The 10123-nt window shown below is 42.4% G+C and overlaps 1 protein-coding gene across 2 annotated transcripts in view; it reads right to left on the bottom strand.

Annotated features, from left to right (window-relative positions):
- Positions 1–3008: 3008 nt before the first annotated feature.
- Positions 3009–10123, bottom strand: part of dync1li2 (dynein, cytoplasmic 1, light intermediate chain 2) — a 10934-nt gene continuing 3819 nt past the window's right edge. The window contains exons 5-13 of one of the 2 annotated variants that reach the window (XM_053492263.1): positions 9704–9870; positions 8848–8941; positions 8237–8372; positions 7696–7807; positions 6969–7028; positions 6813–6854; positions 6154–6271; positions 5738–5860; positions 3009–4304 (exon numbers count right to left, since the gene is read on the bottom strand). In XM_053492263.1, coding sequence (XP_053348238.1) covers positions 4195–4304; positions 5738–5860; positions 6154–6271; positions 6813–6854; positions 6969–7028; positions 7696–7807; positions 8237–8372; positions 8848–8941; positions 9704–9870 — 962 coding nt within the window. In that variant the 3' untranslated portion in view covers positions 3009–4194. The remainder of the gene's footprint in view (positions 4305–5737; positions 5861–6153; positions 6272–6812; positions 6855–6968; positions 7029–7695; positions 7808–8236; positions 8373–8847; positions 8942–9703; positions 9871–10123) is intronic. The other variant, XM_053492264.1, reaches the window with a different exon arrangement.

The raw sequence follows: 10123 nt of genomic DNA, 5'->3' as shown, positions 1-10123 counted from the left end.
TGGTGGACTTACTGTCCAAAGACTAAAAACATCCTCACTACATACAGTAATCACCAACAGCAGAGAGGATCACATCTGCAGTGTGAGGGAGTTTAACTGGAAATAAAGAAAAACAGGGTGAAGTACACAGCTCACACTTTACCTCCAGGAAAAATTATAATTTAGTGTTGCAAAGATTTTATCTACAGTTAGCATTAATGCTGTTTAATCTTAAATTGGACAAATTAGCTCCTGTCTGTCTCCGCTTACGTTACAGCAGCTGTAGGCTATAAACTGCAGGCTGGAGGTCAAAGACGAGTCATTTGACACTGGAGACTCCTTTCATTAGATAACTGGAAGCAGAATTCAACAGCGCTGTTGGATCAGATGGCTTTTACACACAGACAACAACACACACGCGCACACAGAGCAAAAAGACAATGATCTTTGGAGTCTGGATGTTTTATTGAAGCTGTTTCCTTTTGCTTTATTGGCAGAAAAGCGAGCGACTCTGCAGAACCGTTACACTGAGAAAAAAGCGTACAGTCTCACTGAATATAATACACAGAGGAAAAGTGTGAAACCCGTTAATACAGGAACTGGACTCGTTCTGTTTGCTGCTGATGTGGGGAAGTGCTTCATTTATACATTTTACAGCGCTCTATCTCACTCGTTCTAAACACAGAGCACTTTTATTTACCGAGATCCATTTAAATACAAAACTCAATGTAAAAAAACAAAAACAAAAAAAACAAAACAAAAAGAAATAATAATTAAACCTGATCCTGCAACACATCCTGAATTCTGATTAAAACACATTCAAAGACTTTACTTTATCTCACTTACAGTGTTCATCATCTCCGTGTGTGTGTTAAAATAGTTTCAGATAAATGTAAAAATCTGACCGTGGTGTCAGGATCAAATCACTGTATTAAACACGCACACACACACACTCCTGCTGGAATCCCAAAACCTCCTGTGACATCCTAAACTGCACTGACACGTTTAGCAGTGATGAGGATGTGAGTTTAGTTACTGACTCACAGCTGCAGGTTGACTGGAGTTTATTGTTAATGCGCTTTATTGGAAGTGCTTTAGCACCTGGACAGATGAACTGGTCCAGACTGTATGCTTACAAAAGGGCAAGAACTCTTTTTAAACACAATTCATAATTATAATCATAATAATAATAAATCATGCAAAATTAATACAAAAAAAAGTAGACTCTGCACAAATTGTGGTCTTTTCCCTTAAAGAGTCAAAAACAAACAAAAAACAGGGGAGAGTTAATTTTTTATAATAAAGGATTTGTAAATAAACGCAGCAAAAAAGACGAGTGAAGATAAACAGCATGTGTGTGTTGTACCAGGTAGAAGCAAAATAGTAGTTAACAGCAGTAAAGTAAAACAGCACCTGGGATGCGTTTGGGACGCGACCGTGACTAACACACACACACTTCTTTGGTACGAATTCTCCTTTTTATCCGATTTTTACTTCAGGTTTCATTTACTCTGCCACGTTTCCTCCCAGGATTCGGACCCAGCTCGCACTTCCTGCGTTTTTCTTTTTTGTTCTATTCTCACAAATCACTTAAAAATCTGTTGCAGGCGATCAGATATGATACAGGATCAGCAGAGGTCATAACAGAAATGAAAATAAGTACAGAAGCATTGAGTGATTTTCCTACATGGAGCTCGTGTGTAATAATGAGGAATGTTTCACACCGACACACTCCATGTTTTTTTTTTTTTTTTTTTTACATTTTTTTGTTTTCTATTTATACAAAGCAGAATTCAAGACAGCGTGTAAATCTGAGTGTTGAATAAAAAATGTTTTAAATTGAAATTATTTGAGACATACAGAGAAAATATACAGAGTGGCTGTGTTTCAATACTGCTCCTTACACTCGCTCGTCCACTTCCCCTAAATAATAATCATCATCATCATCATCATCGAAGAGTCGCTTTGTCGGTTCAGATCTTGGCTAAAGTTTATCAAGTCAAAATTAAATTAGACTTTAAAGAGCATGACTTTCCCAGAATACACTGCAGCTCCCTTTTCCTTCTTTTCAAACGTCTCGCCAGGTCCCATAAACCTGTCCTGCAGTTACAGTGTCGAGTATCGTTAGTGAGCTGAGATGTTAAAGTAGAGTGAACGCTCCTAATGTTTCACTGGATTCCGACTCGTAATTACTAGTGGGAACGTCAGAACGACACCAGCAGCTCCCACAGCTACAGTCAGAGCCGGAGACGCCGTTTACACGCAGGAGTTCAGATCAACAGTATAGATTAGTGCGTTACCATAGAAACGGCTCGTAATGTTACAATGAGCGTTAGTCTGATGCCATACAGGGAAAAAAACAAACATGACATTTATTATAGAGTTTATTAGTCAGGACGCGCGGCTGCCTGACGAGGCTAACGTGCTGGATACGCTGTTCTAACACCACCACGTGGAACACTGAGTTAGAGTTACGTGCATTAAAGCAACTTTTTTTCCTCCTTTATTCTTGTTTTAAAAAGCTTCTAGTGTAACAAGCTGGGTTTGCGTTTTCATAAATCAAGTTGATGGACAACGTTACGGCAAAGACGACGGTGCTATGCGGTTGGTCTGATCCATTCACACCGACTAATCAGACACGCAGATTAAACCGTTCTGACAGTGGTGTGTGTGTGTGTGTGTGTGTTGTGCGGATCTGAATGATGTAGACGTGGTGTAGGTACTAGAGCTGTGACTCAGAGGTAGACTGACCTTTCGATTACATTCGATTTCTGTGCACTGTGATGTTTCATAGCCCAAACGTTTATGTTGAATTTGCCTCAAACAAAAGCTCTTTTAAATTCTGGATTAAAACCAACTAAGATGACGTAATCAATATTGAAATATTTCAATATTACTCTGTATACTCTGTAACTCGTCTTAGTGATCGTTTAAATGTCTTGTGTCATGTCCTCAGTCCTGTAGGTGGCGGTAACGCGCAAAACATAAATAGACACAAAAGGCAACACTCTCGCAAACTAGGAGTGTGTGTGTGTGGGGAAGACAGAAGCGGTTTGTAGTTCCTACTGAAGCTCTGTTACATTTTTTAATATTGGTAAGTTTTTCTAAATAATTATCTAAATATCGATTGAATTGAAATAAGTATTAAATCACACAGCTCTAGTAGTTACAGCATGAAGGAGCGTCACACTGATGAAGTGTTAAGGTGCGGGGAACACAGCTTCAGGTTACACGCACACACACACGTGCACACACACTCGTGTGATTTAGGGGAAGTGAACCCGCACACAGACAGCAGTAGAGAAACGTATAGAGTACATGAATAAATGTTTATAAAACATGTGGATGCGGTTTGAAAGACGGATGGAGCTGAAATCTTTATTTAAAAAAAATAATAATAAATTAAATTATAGGGGGGGGGGTGTTTCGACCGACAGTGCTACAGTGCATCTCCGCTACGACAGGCACTTTGGGAGTCGAGGAAAACAAATAAGAAACAAAACCAAAATAAGCTCCATGTCATGCCAATACTTTCATCTAAATCTGACTTCATAAATCTGAACTTTATACAAAAACAAAAGACTTAATGAGACTTTAGCAAATACTATTTTGTGCATATTTACAGAATCAGTTACGCAATAAAGGCATCGGATTAGTGTCATGACGTCAGCGGTGTTACACGAGAGAGAAAGCTCTTAATGTCCCCTGTCCTTTATATATAAATACACCGGTTTAGCATGGTCGCTACGTTCATGTTCACACACACCCTCTCTCATACATACACACACACACTCTCTCTCTCTCCTTCACTCAACACACTCAACCTTTTCTTCTTCTTTTGTTTCTTTCCTGTTTTCCGTCATCATGTAAAGCAGAACGAGAAACAGCAGCATGTTTGCAGGAACACAAGTGTGTGGAGTTCAACACACACACACACACACACACACACACACACAGTCACACTCCTAATGGACGTGCATTGTTTAACCCCTTACTGAAAAATTAACAAAGTTTGGAATTTATATTCAAATAAATCTGATCATCTCAGATTTTACACACACACACACGCACGCGCGCACACACACACACACACACACACACACACACACAGGGAATTTGGTCATTATATTCAGAATATGTTTCATTAAGGTTTCCCAGAAAGGCTGTATATGTTTGTGTGCATGTGTGTGTGTGTGTGTGTGTCTCGTGGTGTGTTTACGCCTCGTTCTCTGGCGCTGTGCTGTGATTGGCCGCGACGGTGGAGTCAGATTTGTGCGTCATGCGATCCAGTTCAGCCTGCACATCACTCAGAGCCGGCTTCTGCCCTTAGACACAGAGAGAGAGAGAGAGAGAGAGAGAGAGAGGGAGACAGAGAGGGGAGAGAAAGAGAGAGAGAGGGAGACAGAGAGGGGAGAGAAAGAGAGAGAGAGGGAGACAGAGAGGGGAGAGAAAGAGAGAGAGAGGGAGACAGAGAGGGGAGAGAAAGAGAGAGAGAGGGAGACAGAGAGGGGAGAAAAAGACATAGACATAGAGAGAGAGAGAGAGAACAGTAATGTCCTGTAGTATCTGTCAGCTAATAAACACACACACACACTAGAATGTGACAGTACGACTCTTCTAGACAGTCTTCTAGACATCCCAGGGCGTGGTCAGATCTGGGCGTGGTCAGAGTCTCTCAGATCCTTACACTCACCCAATCTTCCTGCTCTTGTGTTGAGTTGTTCACTGATACCTCACACACCTGAAAGATGACCAGCACTCCATCTGGTGGCCGGGGCGGGAATTAAACCTGGGGCTTCCACACGGCAGCCTAAAGACCTCCCACTGAGGCGCTGTGTGTGTGTGTGTGTGTGTGTGTGTGTGTGTGTGACACTGATTAATCCCTCTAATAAATTAACACAGTCTACCATCACACACCTTTCTGTATTAATAACACACTAATCTCACTGAGAAGTTTAAGGATGACGTACGTAATAAAAGTGAGATACGCGTGAGCGCTTCACTTCCTCCTGACGTACGGTAATAACATCAGTCTGTCTAAGATTACATCATGACCCATAATTCTGTTCTGTAGGAGACAACCACGGCTATGAGCTACAGGTGGAAGTGGTTGCCATGGTAACAATAACAGCCATAATCTGGATAATCAGTATTGAACCTCAGTGGAGTAAACAAAAATCACCTTTCATGTGTCTACCTGAGTTTTCAGTAACTACCTGGACTCCATATTAACATCAATTAACATCAACTGTTATACTGAACTGCCGGCCAACTAACACACAGTATGAGTGCAGATCAATCCCTGCTCTCTGTTATCACCCAGATGAGGATGGGTTCCCTGTTCCTCTTTAAGGTTTCTTCCTATTACCATCTCAGAGAGTTTTTCCCTCAGCACCGTCACCCTCGACTCGTTCATCAGGGACGATCTGATCATTCTGATTTACACACACACACATCTCATACACACTTATAATAATTCTTTTGATTGTGTAAAGCTGCTTTGTGACAATAACAATTGTTAAATGCGCTATACAAATAAAATGTGTGTGTGTGTGGGTCAGTGGTAGCTCAGTGATTAGGGTGTTGGACTACGGTTCAGAAGGTCCCAGGTTCAAATTCCACGACCACCAAGTTGCCCCTGTTGGGCCCTTGAGCGCGGCCCTTAACCCTCAACTGCTCAGATGTATAATGAGATAAAAATGTAAGTCACTCTGGTCAAGGGCGTCGACCACATGTTGTGATGTAAATGTAAATGTACCTGTTTTCTTGGCTGATCCCTGCACTGCTGTTGCTGCGGCCCCTGGACTCCCAGGAGCTCCGGTCTTTTTACTCAACAGACTGTTAAAGAAGTTCGCCAGAACACCCTCGTTTGCAGCAGCACCTGGATTACACACACGTGCAATTAATTATAATAATACATTTTAAAAAGTTACTAAAACCTTTAAATCACTAATATAAATTGTGTTTGTTAATTCCATAATACACTTTTACTCTTAACAACACCGTAGACTTTCTAACTCCCAGTCTCATACAGATTCAGATGTTAAACCCCGGACTCGGGTGCGTCTCTGACACTCACAACAATCCGTTATTAGTTCATCAAAGTGTGTGTAAGCAGGTGTTGAACACACACACACACACAGTGATAAACAGTGAAAGCCTGCAGATGCTCACCTTTCATGTTGGGGTCGGGTTTCTTGACCGTCGTCATGGGAGACACACTCGCTACATTGGTGGGTCCGGTGCGTACAGTGGGCCGAGGGGAACCGGACGCCGTCCGTGCAGGAGATTCCTAACACACACACACAGAGTTTTCTAACAGAAACACTATCATTATTATTTAATATTAAAGGTAATTAAACTCTCAACACTGTGGAACATCATAACACACCTACGACAGACTAACCCACAAAATGAAGTGTGTGTGTGTGTGTGTGTTTAAACACACTTCTCTGTAATTACATACACTCATCATACAATACTTATTTTAACTTTAATAATTATAATCCTGCAGAAAGTGAGAAACTAACTCTCCTGAGAAAACCATGAAGCCTAAATGAAGTGGGCGGGGCTTGGGTTTAATCCATCAGGTCTAGACTAGACTAGGAAAGACATGTTTCAATATGATTTAGTTTAGAATTCAGATTGTAGTTAAATATCCCACGTGCAGTGTTTAGAGCTTTTCAAGAATGGTGTTTTCTTTCCTGTGTGTGTGTGTGTGTGTGTGTGTGTGTGTGAGAGAACCAAAACAGCTCTTTAATTGGAGTACAGAAGTGATTTGATTTCGAATGGATCTGAATCTGAATGTGCTGACAGGAAGTGATGTCACTTACTGTTGCTCGTGACGGAGTGGCCGGCTGCTTGGCTAACAAGGACTGCAAGACAAAACATTTTTTTTTTTAAAGACACACACACACACACACAGTGGATTAATACACTAAGACACCAAACATGATGTGAGCATATAGAACGTGTCAGTGTGTACAGACCTGCTGCTTCATGAGGAAGACCTGCTCATCTTCAGCGTTTATCTCTTTATCATGAACCAACTACAAAAACACACAGACACAATAAAGTTCAGTTCAGGAACTCAATAATAAAATCAAATCTGTTTACAACACTGCAAAAGAGACAGACAGAGACAACAAGAGAGACAGACAACAAGGGAGAGAGAGACAGACAGAGAGACAGACAAAGAAAGACAGAAAGTGAGAGAGAGACAGCAAGAGAGAGATAGAAACAGACAGCGAGAGAAAGAGAAACAGACAGCGAGAAAGGGACAGAGCGAGAGACAAAGAGACAGACAGCAAGAGAGAGGGAGACAGCAAGAGAGAAAGAGAAACAGACAGAGAGACAATAAGAGAGACAGAGAGGCCGAGAGAGAGAAAGAGAGACAGACAGACAGAGAGACAATGAGAGAGAGACAGACAGGCCAAGAGAGAGACAGACAGAGAGAGAGAGAGCGAGACAGACGGACAGAAAAAAAAGAGAGACAATGAGACAGAGAGAGACAATGAGAGAGAGACAGACAGGCCAAGAGAGAGACAGACAGAGAGACAATAAGACAGAGAGACAATGAGAGAGAGACAGACAGGCCAAGAGAGAGACAGACAGAGAGACAATGAGACAGACAGAGAGACAATGAGAGAGAGACAGACAGGCCAAGAGAGAGACAAACAGAGAGAGAGCGAGACAGACAGAGAGAGAGACTCTGACCTTGCGCACTGGCGGCTTGATGATGAAATCCTCAAACGGATCTTCAGGTCGGACGGTGGTGAAGTTTTCGTGTAAGATGGAGATTTTCTTCTCGTTGTCCCAGCCGGACGGACTACAGACAGTTCAATTACATCAATTAACACGGGACACTGAGCGCGGAGACACAACACCAGATTCTGATGCAAATGAAGGAACGCTGCGTCTCTGGACCGATCGTTCTGAGGTGTGAATGATTAGACGAGGTTCTGCTGTAATGAGAACCCGTGATCTTTAACTAGTTATTGTTGCTCTTGTTAGTGATGGTGGTTGCCATGGTAACCAGGGAAAGGTTTGGGTCAGGGTTAGAAAATTTAGAAAATGAGGACGCACGTGAAGGCGCCAGAATGTTATGAGTTCAAATCGCTCTTAACTTTAATTTTTACGTTAACTAGCAGTTAGCGAGCTGAGATGTTCAGACTCACTTGCAGAGTGTGTGTGTGTGTGTGTGTGTGTGTGTGTGTGTGTGTGTGTGTGTGTGTGTGTGTGTGTGTGTGTGTCTCACATGAACACTGCGTCCTTCTCCACCACTAAGGCCGGTGTGGTGAACTGGAAGTCGTAGAGTTTGTGCACAATGTACTTGTACAGAAGGTCCAGGTTCTTCTCCTCTTTTACAGAAGTGTAGATCAGAGCAGCTCCATCTGAGAGAAACGGTTAAGGAACGAACACACACACACACACAGCACCAAGAGGGTGTCTGCTCCTGATTAGCGAAGACAGGAGAGACTTTTTTCTCTGCCTTTGTTCTCATGATCAGCTTTTACAACATCACTGAAAAAACTCTCTCATTGTATCAGATGAGCAGGAGAAGGGCGTGGCACTGCTCAGTGTGGTGTACAGGTTGAGAGCTCCCTCCTCTGGTCAAATCAGAGTATAAACTGCAGGTGTGTTCAGATGTTTATCAGCAGGAAGAGTTGATCAGATTAAACACACATCAGGCATGTCTTATAAACATCTCCCTTCTGTTTTTACTCTCTGTTCATTCTGAGATTTAAATGTCGAAGCTTTTCATTTGTGTGTGTATGTGTGTGTGTGTGTGTGTGTGTGTGTGTGTTTGCGCCTGCTCTGTACGAACACAGAGCTGGTTTATCATCCTGAACTGAGAGTAAAGGATACACTGCAGGCAGAATCTCCTGAGGTGCGACTGAATAAAGTCAAAATGCTCCTCTTTGTAGTCGTGATCTTTCTCCAGCACAGTGACGGCATCACACTACAGAGGGGGGGGGGGGGGTCATTAGATGTTATTCAAGTCAGATGTTCTCTCATGAGATCCTCTTAAACGACAAAAATATTCCTCCTCAACGACCATCTGATCTAGACTAACGCAAACATACTAAACTGGAAGAGAAAAAGAAAAAGAAATTGAAAAGATATTAATTCAACATAAGTAAATAATAACTAAAATTCAATAGATTATGTGAGAATTACTAATTCACAAATAACTCAGAACAACTCTACTTAATAGACAAAGTACTCAGATTTGATTAAATTAATAATGGACAGTTAGGGAGAGGTGCCCTGCAGGGCCGATTCAATTACTCGTCACGTGAACCTTACAGCACAGTCAAATTATTTTTCACACATCTCAGTTAGGAAGCTCCAGTCAGAGCGCCCCTAGAGCACATAGGGTTAAAGGTCAGTGGATCACTTGGCGGTACTGGGCTCGAACCCTCAACTTCCCAACCGATAACCCAGTAACCTGCAGTCTTAACCAACTGAGCCACCACTGAGTTAAAAAGAGACATCGTCCATAAATTTATAACATTATATAGTGAAGCCTCGGTTCACAAACACCACCGAGAACAAAAATATCATTCCACGACCAAAACTAACTGACCCCCGCCCCCACCACACACACCCATCACTGACCCCGCCCACACCCATCACTGATGGGTGATCTGATGGGCCTGCAGGTGTGTGAGAGTGTGTTGTATCTCTAAAGACTGATTTAAACTGAGTGTATGATCCGTACCTTAGCACAGACGACGAGCACGGGGATTCCCAGGTTGTGTGTGAGGACGTTTTCCCCCAGCGGCAGCACCACCGACTCATCGTCACCCAATGCAGGAGCGCTCCGTCTCTGAGGGGAGGAAGGAGTCGTGTCCTCGGGCTCTGCGTACTCCTGAAACGCCCTCACCACTAAACACAGAGAGAGAGAGAGAGAGAGAGAGAGAGAGAGAGAGAGAGATCACTAAATAAATCAGGAGTTAAGACTCAGTGTGTATTTATATACAGTAAATAACATCAGTCACATCTGAACCCATATTACAGTCACGTGACACCACAATGTGTAATTACACTACAGCTGCCTTAATAAGGACCGTAATATCACACTAATAACAGAAATAATCAGTCAATCAGAATAACACGTGACACACACACACACCTTCTC

The sequence above is a fragment of the Clarias gariepinus genome, chromosome 3, assembly GCF_024256425.1.
Source record: "Clarias gariepinus isolate MV-2021 ecotype Netherlands chromosome 3, CGAR_prim_01v2, whole genome shotgun sequence".
In the NCBI taxonomy this organism is placed as follows: domain Eukaryota; kingdom Metazoa; phylum Chordata; class Actinopteri; order Siluriformes; family Clariidae; genus Clarias; species Clarias gariepinus.
This window is presented reverse-complemented; position numbering and strand designations above follow the sequence as displayed.